Source organism: Lissotriton vulgaris, chromosome 5, assembly GCF_964263255.1.
Source record: "Lissotriton vulgaris chromosome 5, aLisVul1.2, whole genome shotgun sequence".
Lineage (NCBI taxonomy): Eukaryota > Metazoa > Chordata > Amphibia > Caudata > Salamandridae > Lissotriton > Lissotriton vulgaris.
In genome coordinates this window covers 1,176,766,684-1,176,787,038 of record NC_141693.1, presented here as the reverse complement: position 1 = coordinate 1,176,787,038, position 20,355 = coordinate 1,176,766,684, and the positions used below count along the sequence as shown (strand labels likewise).

General features: G+C 42.3%; 1 protein-coding gene across 1 annotated transcript in view; it reads right to left on the bottom strand.

Annotated features, from left to right (window-relative positions):
• Positions 1-20,355, bottom strand: part of WDR11 (WD repeat domain 11) — a 635,868-nt gene that overhangs the window by 191,163 nt on the left and 424,350 nt on the right. The window contains exons 17-19 of the mRNA XM_086922941.1: positions 9,052-9,158; positions 2,030-2,144; positions 1,468-1,639 (exon numbers count right to left, since the gene is read on the bottom strand). Coding sequence (XP_086779067.1) covers positions 1,468-1,639; positions 2,030-2,144; positions 9,052-9,158 — 394 coding nt within the window. The remainder of the gene's footprint in view (positions 1-1,467; positions 1,640-2,029; positions 2,145-9,051; positions 9,159-20,355) is intronic.

Here is a 20,355-nt window from a genome sequence, read left to right as displayed (position 1 = left end):
GTCCACTACATCTGGAGATAAGGTACACAAGTGCTTCATTAGGTAATAAGCAAGCCTTCTGGGTATTACCATAGACAATAGCTTATACCAAGGCAATAACAAGTGTGAACAACATTTGAAAAGTAGTCACCATCGGACATATGTGCAAATGGAGAGAGCATGCCTATGGAGGGTGCCTCTACAGATTTTGTTTCAAATAAAGTAGAGCGTATAATTGCTGACTAACCCTGGGCGAAGTACTACACTACGCTTGGGTAGTTTGCGCTACTTCACACTACGTGAATTGCACGTAGCACAGTGCAAACACGCGTAGCGTAGTGGTCATTTTTTGCTTGCTCGCGGTCCTCAACGTCAAGTTGGTGACCAAAATGACATCCGGCTAGACTTTTTCCTCATTCGCGATCAGCAACATCAAGTTGCCGATTTGCGAGCGTGGAAACTAAACCTCCCGGCGAGGTTCTCAACGCAGGGAGGTCAGGTTTCTCATTATGAGTGGTCACGTATGCTCGCGATGAGAAACTACAGTCCGCGTTGAGAAAGCTGCTGCTCGAGTAGGAATCTACTTGAGTGGCAGAAAACGACCGCCTGCACTGTGCAAGATGCGGTTTGCACTGATTGCACAGTGGGGACAAGCACCCGGCACTGTGCAATCAGTGCGAACAGCGTTTTGCACAGTGCACTATGCAGTTCGCGCAGCTAGGCGTAGCTCGCGTAGTGCAAAGTGCACTCCGCGGAGCTACGAGTAGTGTTACAATGCAAACTACTCCCAGGGTTATTGCTGAGTGAATAACATTGCTTGAGGCCTCATGTAAGCAGAACTGATTTTTTCAGTTTTTAAGCCAGACTACGAAAAAGGAAAAAATTTAGCAGACAATCATTCAAGTCTTATAAGAAGCTTAAAAACAAGCTAAAGAGATGATGCCATGGAATGTGCATACCTATCTAAGCTCACGAGAAATAAAGCTATCAAGAAGATCTATCAAGAAGAGCTTAATGTCACACAACTGGTGGTGGTCCTTCCAGTAGACACTGCTGACATTTCATCGCAACTCTTCAGTATATCCACAGTTCAGCTATTGCTGGGATTTCAGAATCAAGGACATGGCCTATCGTGTGTTCTATAGATACCATTTGCCAAAAGGTCTCACGATTGTTCTAAAGTTCCATTGTGTAGAGATTTCCAGCCTAAAAGCTCAACTGCTGAGATAAAGATGAAATAAGGCATAACAATCTTGCAGTTTCTATTGGCAATGAATGCCCACGCAACCCACAAAAGTAGAGACAATGGAAGTGTCAATATTGGTAGCCTGGTTGTTGTTCCTTCTTGGCTTAGGGCGCAGGAGCTTCACTATGAAAGACCAAGAAAGATAATTTCTAACTGAACCATGTTATACAATAATGGTGTTCAGCCAGGGTAGAGAAACATTAACAGGCATTAGACAAGCTGCTGGGATTCAGTCTTCGTACCTGTCAGCTCTTGCTCGTCCATTCTAAAGCATGCTGATTTCATGGACATCTCGAGGATTCGGATGCAGCCATCGTCGCAGGCCAGGATCACTTTGTCGGAGGTGCACCAGTCCACATCCAGGATGCGGAAGTTCACATTTCGACCACTCCGCAAACTGCTCACCATCTGGGTCTTCAAATAAAAGCATTATCAGCTTACAAAAAGGATCTATTTGTGAATGCAATGATGAGAGTGTGCACCAGTGCCCGCTGAAGTAAGGAGCTACAGTTACTGCCCCCTGTTGTGGTAATAAGCTGACTGATGCACTAGTGTAGATAGACGGCTGATTAATGGAGACAGAAATAAATGTCCAAACCAGGTGTATTTAGTGGTCAGTAAACACGTGATATATGTCACTAGTCATCTGCTTCTGTGAGGCAGCCTATAAACTGTGGAGTAATGATACCTATTGCAAAATTAAGTAAAGTTAGCTGTAATTCGGGGCGCTAGACACAGCTTCCTTACAAAAGAAATGAAAAATATCTCCTGCATTGATATTGCAAATGAGAGCATTGTTCCTACCTCTTTTGTGTCCCACACCTCAGCCCCATCATTGTACATCACAATCAGCTTCTGGTTCCCCTTTCCAGGAGCAAAGCGGATCTTTCTCACCCAGCTTCGGTGTGTGGGGATCCCCCTAGGGAAGACAAACAGTACCCCATGTTTACAATCAAGCTTCTACTGTAGCTTTCCCATTTAAAAAAAAGTTGTGTTCCAGAAATATACCGATGCACCCTAGTGCCCTGATGTCTTGAGTAATGGCAAGGAAGGAGATCTGTCAATTACAGTGTAGTGTTAAATGTTTGGTGTGAAACCTGAATGATATCTTGCGATGCATCCTGACAGGATTATAAAACCAGAATTTCTATTTTTAACCTCAGTGGGATCTGCGCTGCATCCAATTTTCCAACAACCATGGCTTGGTCAAAGCAATCTAATTTAAAATTACTTTACTATGACCGCGTTTACAAACAATGCCATTCGTGAAGTAGTAGATGCATTGGAATGTACAATACAATTCACTGGATCGCGTGAAAGTTGCTAAGGTGTTACAAACATGATCGTTTTCAGTCACAGACTACTACTGCAGGGCTAAGCATCAATCCAAATCTGTGCAATTCAGAAGCTGGTGTAAAATAACCTCTTTGTAAGAGAAGATCAATAGTACGTTTCAAGGGCCATTTTATTGATTTCACTTGCAGGTAAACATAGTGCCTTAGCAGCTTTGACCAGTAGATTGTCACTTTCATCCTAAGACTGAAAGTAAACAAGAGTGAGGCCGGCTCCTTGGCGCCAGGTATCTATTCCATTGACTCTGGTTGGTCATCCTTCTTCATAAGCCTGTTCCTGCCTAAAAGAGCAAAAACGGGTAGGCCAATGCAAAGTCAGAAGATAGCAATCAGGTGTGACAAGAGGCCAGAAAAGTGACTCATAAAATACGGAGGCTACTGAAAACCAGACTATCAGTATGCCTGCCCTAGTTGTTTCGCGATCATCAGAAATGACGTTCAGCTACAGTATTCATCAAGTGCATTTGGGTTCATTACAACACCAAGACGAACAGCATGCTGAAGTGACTTGCTGGTGGCTTCTTTGCCATCTGCAACAAGCAATACACAGCCTGGACTATATATACTGGATTCTCCAAAGAGCTCCCTTCCGCTAGTCATGATGCAGATGTTTGCACTACAGTCAAATGCAGAACAGTTTTAGATAACCTGCTCTTCCAAAGCACACATGGTCAAAAATAAAAACATACAACTGATCCAGAAGGCGGTGCAAAGGTTGGTAGGACATTGGGGAAACACTGCCCACACTGTCAATGTCGCTCGTTTCTTGCCCAGTCTAAGATCTTGTTAGCACTCTGGCTATACATATCGTCTCTGGCCCCCTCTTGCACAGCAGCCACAGCTCCCATTCATAGTTAGGCACGGTTGGCTTGTTAGGCGGGAAGCCTGTCTTTGAATGCAACACAGAGGATCACACGACCTCAATTTCGATTAGGAGAGTCGTTAAAGACTCAATTATTCACCACAGGTTGACGTGGTAGAACAGCAGCAGCAATGCCAGAATTATGAATTTATGGCTCTGCACTCTGGCCGCCTACAGTATTAATAATTTATGACTGTCATTGTCGTACACAGTCTTACGATCTTATAATGGAAAGATGAATTTCAGAGAATGCTAAATTATTTACCGTATACCACCGCATGATGCGTAAATGATTTAGATATGTACATGTCACATGCTGGTGACACAGTCTCATACTGGAAGGACGGATGACTGCAAATGTTACATGCCCTCTAACACAATCCAAGGAGTGAGCGAATACAAACGCATTGTTAGTGAATGTTGTAAATTAAGTATAACTGGTGCCTCTTCTCTGAATCAGAACTAATGCAAACTGGAGGCGAAGAGGAAGAAGAATAAGCAGACGCATGGGAGGAGTGGTGGCCTACTGACTAAAGCTGTCAACCTGAATCAGCCCCGGTCAGTTTCAACAATTCGCCAAATTAACCCAGACTACCAGTGAAATCTAGACATGCTTTCTACAAACCACTGACCACTCGTAGACGTTGGAGTTGCTACTGAACATGAGATTGCCTCGTATACTGGTATCCGGGCTACACAGGGCACTAAATCGAAATAGACCCACGGTTTCACTCCAAAAAACATAAGGATGGGACAGTGACCTCACCGACCCGACCCATGGCATATAGCCTGTGCAGTAGTGCGGGGAATCTCATGCAATGACACTTTTATGTCTTGCATCGTGCCTACTTCTCACCGGAGAGACTGTATAGGATTTACTAGACCAGACCCGACCAGACATCTGCACATATGTGGTGTGGAAGGAGCAGATTTTTTGCTCATGACCTGGAATTGCACGAGGCGCTGGTGCTCTATTGGGAAACCATCATGCGCTGCTTACACAAGGTGACTGGTATATACATAGTTAATACTGTCAGGCACTGCCTCGTAATCCCTAACCGTAGGTCTACTACAGATTTGTGTTGCTGGGTCTTCTATTGGTAAACAGATGGTTAGAGATTAAATGGTAGTCGCGCTTGATCCCCACATATGTACAATGGAATAAAGAAATGGAAGATCATCATGAGTGTCTCTGTCAGGGCGTTGTTAAACAGCAGCAAAGGTTCAGAGGTAGATGGCCCAGGCTTCGGGATTTTAATCAACAGGCTTTACTCTCCACGATGGGCAGCTGCACATCCAAGACATTGCCGCCACTCTGGGAAAAACAGTTTCCCATGGTCGAATTCAGATTGGTCTCAGCTGAGTGATAAGCCACTGACATTTTGAAGGTTGACATACAGGCCAACATCATTCTAATGAGGGGGCAGTAAGCTGCCTGCCTCTTCATCAATATTCTCATTGTAGGGAACCAGCTAAATTCCTGGAAGACATGAAGTATAAATGACCTCTAATCTCCTAATGCTGGTGTGCAGGAGAGTGGGGGACTCATTCTTAAGCAGAGGTTGGAACGTAGAGATTTCACAGTGCAACAAAGAGCGAGTTCTCACCAAAGCCAGTACCAGATCAACTGGCGGAGTCAGGACAAATTCCAGAAAAGGCACCTCGGGAGCTGCGGCTGGCACTGTATTCAGATAATGGGCAGGGAATGAAGCAAGGGTGTTGAGGCACGGCTTGAAGTCAGTAGCGGTCCGAGCTAAGGCTGAGTTGGGTCAGTGAGTGTTGGGAAAGCATGGAAGTCCAACTGGAGGCAGTGACTAGTCCATCAGGCTCAGATGCGTAACAGAGGAACTCTCAACGACTTTAAAAAGAGTTGCAGAACAGGATAAACCTGTTTTGGAGTTCACAATGGCCTGGGAAATTCGGATTCAGGGCAATCAGCACCATCCGATGTTGACGCTGGAATCACGCCCTTAGATCACAGACTATGGACTACTCCTGAAAGCAGGAGTGCTGAGGATTCATACAACCCTGCTGTGACTTGTTATGTTTGCATTTAGAGTTGGCTTTCAATTTGACCCTGGACTTACTCAAGGAAGGCGAATAGGACTTGAAAGAGGAATGACCTTATACGTTGGACCGGGACCAAACTCTCTTTTAATGTTCAGAGACATAGAGCTTGGCTTGCCACTCCCTGATTGCCTTTGAATACACCATAGAGCATATGTTGCAGGGCTTGGCATCATGTTTGATGCAAAGTCTATTGTGTTCAAAGCAGATGGATTCCTAGCAACCATTCCAGCAGGGTGTTTCCTCTTTACCCATTATAGCTACACAAGGATATAAAGCTACTCCATACATTCAATGCATTTAAAAATAATGGCTTCTTTCAGGAGCTCCTCATGAAAATCCAGTAAACAGCATTTGATCTTCTCTGGTCCCACTGCTTCTAGTACTTGTCCCACCTCCAGCTTTCTTGCACAGACTTCTTTCACCAGGCCTAGCACTTGGGAAGGCCAGAAACACAATTCTGCAAGAACAGATGCTTGCATCAGCTCTTCCCCTATCTACCTTTCTTTAATTTGCCTGCAGGTGCTCAGGGAAAGAAGCTGGTTCCCCTTCTGCTCCATGAGAACTCAATCCCAACAATATCAGGCTGCTCTTTGATCGTTGAAAACCATCATGAAATATTTCATAGTTTATTAGGAGCTTAACTGGCCAAGAAATCCTCAATGAAAAATTAAGTGCTGGTTTCAGGAATGCTCAAAGATTCTCCTTACAGCTGACGTGTTGGAGAGGTGGTCCAAGGGTGAGCGGGAATGCTTGGAAGCAGCTGCTCAGCGAAAGCGGTACAGGTTGAGTCCTCCCCTCTGCTTTCGGCACATCAAGGCTCAACTCTGCATCTGGCATGTGACATTAAGAAGTAACTGAAGAGATGATGTTGGCGTCACTAGAGTTCAGTATAAGAAGCGGCCGGTGCAGCACCGATGCCACATAGTATGATGATTAAGGCGAAATATACCAGGGGCATCTGCAGCCATTGTCAGAAGATTACAGCTGCTGGAGCAGTCTAGAGCTGTGTGGGAGTATGGCAGTGGGCTGAAGCCACAGCAGAAAGGCAAAGCAAGTCATAGAGAAGCAAGCTGCCACTAAACTCTGAACACTAGAGCCCACATTACGAGTAGCCTCTTGATTGATTCATTGAGTAGCCTCTTAATCTGCTGGCGCCATTAACAGCAGCTACCGGCTTCCTCATAGTTATATGTTCCCGGTGGTCCACACAAAGATTTTTCGTCGGGTGAAACAACAGGGAAAACTATTTGGGATTAGGTGTGGATTCCCACTATATTTTCTCAAAACACCTAATCCCGTAATTGTACCACCACATGAACTACTGGAATCCCCGGTAACAGAAATACCGAGGTAGAGAAATAACAGGGCCACTCGTAACGATTCCTTTAGAGTTGGTTCAGGGGGTCTTATTGAGAGACGTAACACTGGTTATAAGTCCACGCACCTACCCATAAATGCTTGCTGGACACTTATCCACCCTGCCCAGAGAGCCAACGTTTGACCTCTGCAGTGACACAGCTTTCCTGCCGTAGGCTAAATGCTGCTCATTTAATGTTTTTAAAGATACTTTGCAGACGCTTATGATTTTTGTAGTGCTAATTTGCTTTTGCCTTATTTTCACAAGGATGAAGTGTAGAGTGGTACGTCCTTACAGTTCCCAAAAGGCTTTACATCGGTCATATTGCATGTAGTGTCCAGTTTATCAGTCACCATACTTTCCGCTGTCAGGAGAAACTTCAATGTAAACTGTGTTTTAAATTCTATTGCCTTCATCCACCCTTATTAAAACTTCACATGTTACTATAAATGTGTTTCTTAGCCGATCTCATTCCCTACTTTCCCTCCCTTTCCTGGCCTGACGTTTTGTCCTAAATGTTCTTGTATCAATCATCTGTCCTCTCCACTCATTTTGACAGCTATCTGCAGTTCCACGTCAATGCTCAATTTGAGCAAACCATCAGTTCATTCCTTGCTTTCCTCAGTCTGTGAGCTGCTCTCTATGTCCTTACGAGTTCCTTTCCTATTCATCCCCAAATTTCAAAAACATTTAAATGCACCAAGTTGAAAAGGACTTGTGGAATGGAATGAGGATGTCTGTAATACACAGAAATATATCAACAACATTTCTACAATTTCCATGCCCAGGTACACTCCGATTAATGTTGACCACTGTTGTCCACTTTGACCACATTGCCTAGCCTACACAATGCTATACTGACCGTTAAAGTTATTTTTCTGTATTTGCATTCTATTCCATTCAATGAATAGCTTGCTGATTACTGAGCCAGTGGATGGTCCACTTCTGAATTAGTGAGTTACTCATTCCTGAGCTGGAGAGCTCTACTCAGAGCATGTATATCCACAGTTTTGAATTTCTCAGCTCTGTGAGCCACAATTTCCTGAACAAGAACCTCCCATTGGGGAGCCAGTGAGCCAGTTCCTCTCTTTTTCTTAATGTCAAAGTATACATCTTTTCTTTCACATGGCTGTGGGTTCATAGTGATTAGTGATTTTTTTCTGAACTCAATTGAGGCAGGTTAAAATCACACAAGGTTTCTCTGGTGTCAGAAACCCCTTCCCTTTCAAGGTCTTGTCCTCCCTATCTAATTAGTCAAAGATCTACATGAAATAAGCAACCCATCTGAATGAGATTTACTATTCTCAGTGTCTTCTTATGCATTATAAAAGTATTTCTCTAACAAGGAAATTTAATTCATAATACATACACCTACCCAGACAGAGAAGAGACAAACAATTATCCATTTAATACACATACAAATACCTATGAAAAAGGCAACAATTGCTTTACATTTTTAGATATTTCATGCATTTTTTATTTAACCATTTATTTTGCATATATCCTAAACATTTAATTTTAAGAGATAAAACATGTGAAGCAAATGTAAGTTTCACTGGCATTTGTTTTTAATTAGAGAGTTGTTTCTCTGTTCTTGTGAATGTGTACCAGGATCCTGAATATGGATGGGGCTATTCATTGTTAATGAGTTTAATTAAGATATCCTTGATAGAGAACCGGTGTTACAAGCAACTTTTTCATATACTTTATCTTCCTTTAGATTTTTACATTTCAAGCAATCCTGATGCCATTTTCTTTTTGGGAAAGTCACATTTGTATGTCATGAAAGTAATAATAGCTCATTCATTCTTATATTCTATACCATTACTAAAGGTCCTACTCAATGTGTCTGTGCTAATTTGGAAAAAGCCTGATAGGTTTTTAGAAAGCTGGAGAACACATACAAGGCCTCTCTTCAGAGAAGGAGAAGTGGGTATTGAGGAACATGGAGCGTCTTTAGCAGTTCCTCCCCAATTCACTCCTTATTTCTAAATATTTGTACACAATGCTTGAGTTACAAGGTGTTCAAAGATGGGAATGAGTCCCTTTTACGACACTGTGGTACTCAGAACACTTTAGTGGTGCTGACAACATATAACCAAAATACAAATGCAGGCCTAGACATTCCCTCCTGTTTCCTTAGAGACTAAGGGACCTGAAGGTCTCCTATGCACGCAAACTGTACCTGGACACTCTGGCTTTCAGATCCCAGAAGTTCAGATTTCCGTCAACATCTCCCAGCACCAAGGTGTCTCCCTTCCAAGCAATGCAGGTAATGCTGCCCATGCTACCCTACAGAAAATGAACAAAGGCAAATACAAGTGTGTGGGTGATTGGCTTTGGCTTAAATTTAAATGCCACACAACTCGACAGATAATTGTCATACTAGGAGTCAAGCAGGCACTTTAAACCAGCACTATCATCAACACTAACGAACAGTGTGATGCCATCAATTTTAGGGCTGACATGAACCAGAAACTAATGTGTGGTCTCGTTGAATGGCAACTCAGCTAGTCAGAATTCGAAACGATCACTGTGAGAAAGTGGATTATTAGTTGGGGTGGATGGTAGTCCAACACAAGCAATTATGTCTCAACCGCTGATAGCTATGGCACAGAGCAGAGAGTAGTCAGACTTAAATGAGTAAAGGATTTAGAAGTACCAAAAGAGTTAAAAGTTGAAAAAACAACACAACAAAAATCCCACTCTGATTAATAAAAATAGAGAATATAACATTTGTATTGCATTTTAAACAATGATGCAAATGTGCAACCATGCAGAATCCACTACAGATAAGACTTGTCTCATATAGAACACCAGTACACCCCTCACCCTTCCACTGCCATTGATACACCAGCATACCTTCTACCCAGTTCACCTGCAGAATGCTATACAATGGTGGTATCAGAAGTTCATCATGCAGTTAAGGCGTTCTGACATCGTCCTTAGCCATCAATTTCTGAACACACACACATCCCACATTAGCCCTACTGGTGCATATCCTCCCCAGAATCTAAAAATAGAGTATATGTCCATGAACAAAATGTCACCAAAATGACAAAAATCCAATAAGGGAAACCAAAGATATGAGTTTAATGTTTTAAATAACACTAGAAGCAAAAAGCACAAAGAGCCAACTACAGGCAAATGGATACGCAAGACTGAGCAAAAGGTAAGCTTTGAAGACTACCGCAATGGATAGCTGGTTGGATACGATGACCAGGTAGCTACCAGTCAAATAGTTACTTTCAGGCTTAGACGTTTTTCTGGAGAAAAGGTAGTTGTTGACGAGTTGCCAGTGGAGAAAGCTGCAAGCTGGATCCGAATCGGGGTTCGCCGAGAGCAAGTTGCTGAACAGCAGCACCCTGGTGCGGTCATAGACAAAGGTGGGAAAGCTCAGTGTGGGCCAAGTCAGGCTTCTGTTCCTAGGAAGGTCTCCATGTCAATCGGTTTCGGCTTACTGACACTCTCAGTGAAGTCTACTATGTTCAAACTTTGAAACTTTTCTGTAAGTGACTTTTTAGCAGGTCAAACCAGTCAGTTGGATCTGACAGGCGATTTGACATCAATGGCATAGGCTCAACAGCAGTCTTAGTCTCTCAGCGGTTCTTTAGAAGAAAAGTTGGCAAAAACTTTCCAAGTCTCAGCTTATGCAGTTTGGCAAGGAGGAGTTAACTCTAATACCAGTCAAGAGTTCCATGACCTCAGGAACAGAACTTGAGGGCCAAGACTTACTACAACAAAAGACAAAAGCAGGGTTCAGGGCAGTTCCAGTGGAACCTGATCAACTTTTGTGCCCCTGTAGCTTAAAAGCAGGTCAGCCAACTGACCCATGGAGTCCACTTCTTGGTCGGTGGTACAAGTGGGAGCAGGTCCAGTCCTTACGGTTCTCCATACAGATCACAAGAGCAGGTGCAGTCCTTCTTCTGTCTTCCACAGGCCCAACTGTGTTCTGGGAAGGGTAATGGGGGTGACACATTTTATACCCAGCGCCAGTCTGTTGGTGGGGGAAACTCTTAGCCACTCCTTAACCAATGGGGTAAACAATCCCAGACCCTATCCACTTTTTCAGCACTCCCTGTGTGTTGTATTGTAAACTACACAACAGTGCCCCTCTCAACCTAAAACCAACATGGCAGAACCCTTCTTCCCTTGTGCAGTTCTGTGCCCACCATAGAGATGTGGCCAGGGAAATGAGCAAACCTTCCCCTGTGGTCACTCAAAAACGGTTCTGAGGGCAGTTCCTCTCTCACTGCGAGTGGTGCTTGGCTGGCTAGCAGGGAAATAGAGGGGGCAGGCCCAGTGTGAGCTACATCTGCTAGCGGCAGGTTAGGCATCCTTTGAACTTTTTAAACACCTGGGCACAAGATGGCCATCCTGTCAGGGAAAGGTCAACCCCTCTCTTTGTCTGAGCTGTGGGAGCCACTTCACACCCTTAATCAAGGACCCATTCAGCTCCTGATTGACAGTGAAAACTGGCACAAAGGCATAGCTGGCCTTTGTCATTTTCAAAAAGTAATATAGGATCTGACCATTAATTTGGATTTAAAATCACGATTAAAATGAATAATTGAAGTATTTTTCTAGCTACTCCTAAACTGAATTTAGGCAGTATTAGGTGTTATAATGTAACCAAGTGCTTCCCTATGGGGGAGCTAGCCTTGCCAAAGTGAAAAATTACTTTGGAGGCTTTTCAATGCCAGGACATGTAAAACATAAAATACACAAGCCCTACTTTTTAAATATTATGCACCCTGCCCTAGTGGCATTTAGGGCTGATGGTAGGAGTGACTAATAAGTATTAAAAAATATGGTTTAGATATGGCAAACAGTTTACTAAAAAAATGTGGGTGGGTCTGCACTCCTATCGTAAACCAATGTAATCACAATGTGTTCAATCTATATAGATGAGCGTAATCAAATTATGTGCGTGCGGTGCATAGGGAAAGGGTACCACAACCCCTAGGTACTATATGTAAAATGAGTCCCTGGGTACCAGGGACTATGCAACGCACATTAGTCTGGCAGTTATGCCTCCAAAATTATAAGTACATTTTCAACAAACATTTATTCATATGACGCATATGTTTTTTTCAATTGTTTAACATGTTTCTCAAAGATCAAAACATAACTGTTGAAAAACTCCTATTCATTAATGCATAAACTCAAGTTCAGTTAAATTATACTCAATAAATGACATGTTCAAAAAATATTAACCAAATCTTGAAACAACCCAATGCATTTGGGGTTCCTTATGAACCCTTCCTCAGGGGTTATAATAAAGTTTCAAAAGTTCACGTTTTCGGACGATTTTTATTAGACCTGCAGGTTAGTCTTGAACCCTGCATTCATTACACATTGGTTCTGTTAGAGAGCGCCATCTTGGGACAGGTTATTATCGTGATCAGTCCTCTTTCCATAGCTGTGTTCACGCGTATGCCGTCGAGCATTTAATTTCGATTACCCGCGTTTATCTGCGAGCAGTTTATTCTGTTGGGCAGAAACGGGACCACTAGACAACACACCGCTTTACAGGTACGGGGCCTTAACAAGCTTTAGAGGGGTATTTTAGGAGCACTGGTCGGATTACAAAGGATTATCCTGATAGTTACTTTTTTTCAGGTTTACCTTGGGTACGATAGAAGTGTTTTGAACGGGACCATACAGCTTTGAAGACTTGTGCCTTACAATATGGGGTAAGAAGGAGACTACGGTCCCTATATTAGTTTTGTAGTCAGGGTGCGATTAGTTGGTTTTACATTGGTTGCTTTCATTTCAATTTTGTATAGATATTGGAATCCTGCGTGTTGACAGATTTTAATTAGACTTGGATATCTTTTGTCTATTTCATAATATCGAGCGGTTCGTAGACTTTGATAATCATAATCAGGTACTGGGAACTTCAGGTGTTGTGTTCACTATGGGCAACAGGTTTTCATCTTGTTCATAGATCCTGTTTATAGATCCTGCCACAGCTCATTGAGAATCCCATTTAACCACCTCAGTCTGGTTGAGACGTTAAGGTATTTACTTCATTCCCTTTTGTAAGCATGACTCTCTTTCACAAGAACAAGTGTGTTTTACTTATCCATACTTTTCTTGATGCCCAGTTCCTTATCACAATAATTTACTGCAACAACCCACTGTGGTTTGGTGATTATTTCTGCACACCTTGTTTCAACTTTGTTTCTTATAAAACACGGGTTCCCTTCATTGTTCAAAAGCTTTCTCTTCATCATGCTTTTCACTCTTCATGGAGGCTTTTATCACTCTCTTTTTAACGTGGATATTTGGGAGAATGCAAACCCTGGAGCTTAAGGTCAAGGTGAATATAAAACATGAGATTTGTATGGAATTTATTTAATTCTGGATAATATGTATTTTGTTGTAGATACGTCATCTGAACCATCCCGGTGGATTTGAACTTTTGAAACTTTATTATAACCCTTGAGGAAGGGTTCATAAGGAACCCGAAATGCATTGGGTTGTTTCAAGCTTTGGTTAATATTTTTTGAACACGTCATTTATTGAGTATAATTTAACTGAACTTGAGTTTATGCATTAATGAATAGGAGTTTTTCAACAGTTATGTTTTGATCTTTGAGAAACATGTTAAACAATTGAAAAAAACATATGTGTCATATAAATAAATGTTTGTTGAAAATGTACTTATAATTTTGGAGGCATAACTGCCAGACTGCTGTGCGTTGCATAGTCCCTGGTTCCCAGTGACTCATTTTACAAACAGTTTACTTAGCCAGTTAGAATCAGCAATTTTAAAACTGCACACCCACACTGTAGGTCTGGAGACATGCTTTGCATTGCCACTTTAGTGGTGGCACAATGTGTGCTGCAGCCCAACTTATAGGCCCTGGATACACTTTCCTATCATATACGAGGGACTTCTAGGTAAGTAGAGTAAGCCAATATGGGATATAGGCAATTTGACATGTTTGAGGGAAAAGAGCATGTGCAGTGGGACCTAGTCAGCAGAGCCTCAGTGCGCAGAGTTAGAAAACCACCAGCATAAGTTAAAAAAATGGAGGTGACTAATCAAAAAGCGGCTTTTTCTTACAATTAGCATCAAACCTTAAAAGTAATCTCCCAGACAGAAGGAGGAAGGTTGTAAGAGATATTTAGGTTGAATATGTTACCTAGCACACTGGTAAGTTGAAATGGTAACAATACATGTGTATATGATATGTATGCAGTTTATAAGGCTATATCTAATTTATCAATAAGAGAAATGATAGAATAAAAGCATGTTCAAGAGAGAACAGAGATCTAAACCAGCATCAAGAAGTGGTTTTGAGACCAAAACAGATCTTTCTTTCTGTGAAGCGCTAAAACAACTAACTATATCACGTGGGAGCATATAAATGCAGTGAAGAAAATGGCTGAAGTAATCATCTGGATTGCTTCTCTCGCAGGGCCAGTATCTACACATGCCTTAAGAGCAATGAAAGACTGATTACGCTGAAACAATTTCCATTTGATAGTTTATAAAAGAACTTGGAGCACACTTAAATGCCATGAAACATACTGAGTCTACACATGTGACTTTACAGAGCCTACTAAGATGTTACTGCTCGCACAGAATTTTAATAAAGTTGAAATGGATTTCAAATACATCAATGACACATTCAAAATTTCAATGAGGTGTCAAATCCTAAAGGAATTTCAGAAAGCTAAATAAAAATATAAAATAGTACATGCTAGTTATAGCACAGTGCCAATGAGGCTCTGGATCTTTGTAGAAATTCATATAGCCTATTATACTATTGGACTTGGGTTTCCCTCAAATTATTTGCCTTCACCTATTTTGTTTTCTGAAATTAATTTTTGTTGGCATTAGGACTCTGTGGACTTTACCACTGCTAATCAGTGCTAAAGTGCTTGGGCTCTCTCCCTAAAACATGGCAAAATTGGCATACACCCGATTGGCTCATTTAATTTAGGTATAAGTCCCCAGAATATGGTTCTAAATCTATCCAGGGCCTGTAAATTAAATACCATTAGTGGACCTGCAGCACTTACTGTGCACCCACAAAAGTAGCACTTTAAACATGTCCCAGGTTTACCATTACAGCCTGTAGTGTACGTTTACACTACCACTTCGACCTGGCAAAATAAACCTTTTGCAAGGCCTAAACGTTCCTTTTTAGTAGATATAAGCCATCCCTAAGGTAGGCCCTAAACAGCCTATAGGGCAGGGTGCATTGTATTTAAAAAGTAGGACATGTGTTTACATGTCCTGGTAGTGAAAAACTCCTAAATTAATTTTTCAACACTGTAAGGCTTATCTCTCCCATTAGATAACACTAGGTTACCTTATGTCATTTAATAATGGCTAACGTTTTATTGGGAACAGGTGGATATGTTATGTTTGGACTCAAATGAATTGCAATTTAAAATCCTCTTTAAAGGTAAAGTCAGACTTTAGATTACATTTTTGAAAATGCCTCTTTTTAAAAGTTTGCAATTTTCTGCCAAAAAACTTCTGAGGCATTCTAGGTGTTTCCAGCGGCTTGGGCCCGTTAATGGCTCTTCCATTAATAATACATAGTGGGCCCATAAAGAGAACAATTGGGGACTAGCTGGGGGCAGGATGGGCCATCCTGTCAGGATGACTGGGGACGGAGCTGTTCCCTACCCCACTTACATTTCAAAGGGCTTGACTCCAGATCACACAAAGAAACCTAACACTAGTCTTCTGTGACCCTAGACTTCTTTGAGCCTTGGCAGGGGAAGGGAAGATTTTTCTAGAACCAGATGTGGGGGAAGCCTAGAAACACTCCACCCACTTCAAAGGATGACACCAGATATAAATATTGGACATCCTGAGTCACACGTCTGGACATCCTGAGCCACACGTCTGTACACTCCTGGACTACGGACATTACAGAGGAAGGACTGCCTTGTTCTCCAGAGGCGTTACCTGCTTCTTGGAGATTGTTTGCTTTCCAGAGGACTTCATGCTGCTTGAGGCTTGCCTGATTCCCTAGACGACTGCCTTGCTGCTTGAGGCCTGCCCTTTCCAGTGGACTGCCCTGCAGCTTGAGACTTGCCTTATTCCCCAGAGGATTGTCCTGCTGCTTGAAGGTCGCCTTGAAGACTGTCCTGCTGCTTGAAGCCTGCCTTGTTTTTCAGAGAACTGTCGTGCTGATTGAGGCTGCCCTTGTTTCCACGAGGACTTATCTGCTGTTTCAGGTCTGTCCTGCTCTCTGTGAAGAAAAAACTAATCCTGTTCCTTCCATCCCAAGCTACCCAAATGACTCCAAGGGCTAGTTGGCTGACCTCCTGTTCTGACCTGCAGGGAGACAAACCCCAGAGGCCTCTTTGCAAATAACCAGCTGACCTGCTACAACTGGACCTGCATTTTGGCCTGTCAGCACCCTGCTGGCCTCTGCTAGAGTGAGTCCCTGATCCCCAAGAGGTGCCTCCTAAGGCCCTGGAACCTTGGCTGGCAACAGCGTGCACTCCTCTACTAGAGATTTGTATTTTTAGGCACTATACCTACCTAAAACCTTAAAATTACATATCTTTGATTCTACTGATTGGATTTTTGTAGCTTTGGCATCATTTAATTTATTAGAATGTATTCAATGTCTCTAAATTTGTGTGTTTTTTTTCTTGTGCTCAGTTTTCACTTTATTGTCGTTTGTGTGCTGCATAAATACTTTACACATTGCTTCAAAGTTAAGACTGACAGCTTTTGTGCAAAGCTACCAGAGGGTTAAGCGCAGGTTGATTTAGTGTTGTATTGTGGCTCCTCCTGATAATGATTGTGGTTGTTGCTTGAGAAGGGCTTCCATCCCCCTCAACCAATAACCAGATTTCTTACACATACCTTAGCAAAATCCATCAGTCATCCCTTAAACACATGCATCAAGACTATACAAAATGTAAGAAATTAGCCCAAAGAGTGACCAAGCCCAAAACTTCAGTAAACTAAATCAGACTTAATGATGCTAAATGAGCCTGCACCAAGCTTAACTACTTCATCAAGTACTGGCTGTATGATGGAACCACGCATTCCATTGTTAACACATGTTGTTAGAACGCTAATGCCATTATCACATATAACCTTTACCACGCAGGGTTTTACAACATTTTCAGATCATGAACATTCTTTTTAGAAAAAATGTGACTCGGATTCTTGTTAACTATTATCACAATAATTTCAATATTAAAAATACCGATATTATCCAAGACCTGGAAAATACACTATGTAAACACATTCAGGAGATAGACATGGATTTTGTAGTCCTTTGGGGGTGACTTCAATTGTATATTATGCCCCCTATCAAAACAGTCTGCATGTCATTTAGTGCATGGGTGCAGTGAAGGTGGTTGCCATTTTTATCATCAACACTGTGGGAATATTTTTAACTGTTTATTGCCAAAATTCTCTCTTTTGCTCTCAAAGGTACCTTAATTAATTTTATCGCTTTTTCCGATTATTTTAATCCGCAAGCTGTGATTTTTCCCATACATAAAGTCTGTTTTAGTGACCATTAGCCTTTATTACTGGAGCAAGAGATTCAAACTGATTTCAAATTACACGTGTTAAATCATGCCCAATAACGTATGCTACAAATAAAGGATTACTACGTAAGCGGTCCACTATAAACCCCGAGCTTGTCTTATGCCACATTATAACATCTAATTTGGAACTTGTCTTAGACTGTCTGGAAGACAGCATAAACCCTCCAGCCATGGGAACATCTTTTGCGGCAATAACTGAGACTGTTAACACCGTACTAACTTATAACCATATACAAGACTCTGGTGTAAAAAAAAAAGTGGTTTACCAATGACTACACATTTTCATAATACATTAATTGAGACATTAAAGGCAAGACCTCGAGATAAATAGAAGGTAAAACAGTCACGTATTAAATATATACAGGAGCAAGAGAGACGCAAGTTAGAAATTACACAAGAAGCTTGGGATCAAATTCATGCAGACTATTCTGTCAATTTGTTAACCAGGACTATTTTAACAGTTCCAACAATGGTAATATTGATGCCACAATAATGCCTGAAACCTGGGTAGAGCACTTCTCTGGTCTATACAAACATGATAGTGAACCTCACCATAGTGCCAAACTGTATTATCGGGTATCAACTCTGGCACACCAGACACTAGATGAGGTAGAAAGGGCCCTAACTGAGACAGTGAAGAAGGACAACTCTGGCCCCGATGGTGTCCCTGTGGACCTATTTTTAGCTAACCCACCTCTGTGACTTCCTTTGTTAACAAACATTCTAAGTTGTTACATGTCCCAGGGCCCCCCTGATTCCTGGAGAAGTGTGATAAAAGTTCCTATTTTTAAACAAGCATTGGAAATGCAATAGGTCTCGCATTAGGAAAGTTAGAGCGATTGGTATTGTAAATGACACTTTTTTTTGTGTTGGTTTTAAAAATAGCAAAATGAATAGCTTTGTCAGTTACAATGTCAATAGTTTTAACTTTCGCAAATGTGACACCTATAGCATTTGTCATGCAATGTGTGTTGTATTTACGTGACTTAGATGTATTGACGTCTCTTAACCTTCCTCGAATTCTTATTAAATAAATCATGTTTTTATTTACCTTTCATTTCCCTGAAAATGGCGCTCTAGCTTTTAGATCCTTAAAACATAAACATATTCGAAACATTTTCTTGCACCAAATTACCAGTTGCTCTCAAGCCCGTGTTCCACACGCTTTTGGTTTCCCTTCAGTTTTTCTCTTCACTTTGATTTTAAAATAGAGGCTGAGCTCGAAGTTTCAATGCCTGTACAGTAGACTGGTCCAAACAATGCCTAGTGCAAAGATTCATGTGGAAGTCAATAGAAGTAAAGCCAACCGGTTGTGAAGGTAGAGGTGAATAACACTGTAAGGACAAGGAATGTACTTCTAGAATTGAATGCAGGTAATTTGCATCCTTCGAGGCACCCCTTCAGGTTCAGTGCCTTTCTGATACGTGCATAGGCATTAAAAAAGCCTCGGAAAGCAGAACATGCGCTGCACGGCGTTGTCAACATCCTCCGAACTGTGGGACATGGACATGAAGAGAAGCTTTGTGCGGTATAAATACACCGTGCACACGGTGCTTGCAGCCAGGTATGAACATGCCTGGTGGAAATTTACCAGGGTTTTTACCGGGCCTAGTAGCAGCAGCTGCTATTTTGGTAATTGAGCAATATATGTAGCTAGTAGGGGTAAAAAAAAAAAGAGCAATTTTAATCGTGAAATAAAAGTGCCAACTTAAACGAATAGACCCCATTTGACCCAAATAACAGTTTTCGGGATCCAGTTAGAATTATCTTCTTAGCCGATTAGTATTTATGTAAAACGAGTAGAAACCATTTATAACTGGACTACTGGAATTTCAAGCTTTAGACATAAATGCAGTAAGAAACCTTTTATGAATAAGGAGGTTGTCGAGTGAACGTTTAATTAAGCATAACAAACACAGATCAGATCTGTGACCCGCTTTTAGACTCTGTATCTGGGATTTTTGCGTGACCATACTGTACACTTCTGTCTCACATTTAGATAGCAGTTTTTCATCTCAACATTTTACAATCCCGGGCGGAAGTCAGGCAGGCCGGGGGTGGGACGTGAAGACACACCGGAAGCCCGGGCTTCCGTGAGGTGAGAGCCTCGCACGCACAGAAGGATGAGACCGCCGCCTGCAACGAGCCCTCACCTGGAGACGAGTACAGGTGAGTGGGGGCCTTTGCTGAGCTGCGAGGGCGGCTCTGTATGTGCGTGAGCGTGCGTGTGTGTATGTGTCTTGGAGTCTGTGTGTATGCGTGTGTGTATGCGTGTGTGATGACTGCGGCGGCGGAGGGGGGGGAAGAGTGTGTGTGAGCGAGCGAGTGTCTGTCTGTGTGTATGCGCATGCATGTGTGTATGTGTGGGGAAGTGCACGGCGCGGGAATTACTGTGAATGTGGACGGAGCCGACGTGCGCGTGCACGAGGTCAAATCCACAGTTTAAAGCGCGTGGCACCCTCTTGTCCTAATCCCACCGAAGTCGATGACTATAGTTGTCGAACTTGGACAGCATCCTACGGATGCCAGTCCAGCTCGACCTAAAAAGGAGACAGGTCGGACCCTAAATGTTATAGGCCTAAATCTTTAATTGATTGTATCTTAAGTTAATGGGCAGGGTAATACTAGAGCGGTTGGAGGCCTGGGTAACAGATAGCGGGAAGTTCTCAGATATTCAATATAGCTTCAGGAGAGGCTTGGGCTCGGTTGAACAATGCCTCAATCTGCACCTGATTTACAAAAAGGGGGTGGTCATAGGTAAATATACTCTAGCCAAGCCTGGATCTTTTTATCTTGGGGTCATAGACTTGACGTCTGCTTTGACTGGGTGCAGATAGGAAGGCTTTGGGAAAAGATGTTCAATATGAGCACTGAACCACCTATTGTGCATTTTTAGCAGCCATGCACCAAAATGTGACGGGGAGAATCCGATATGGAGCAG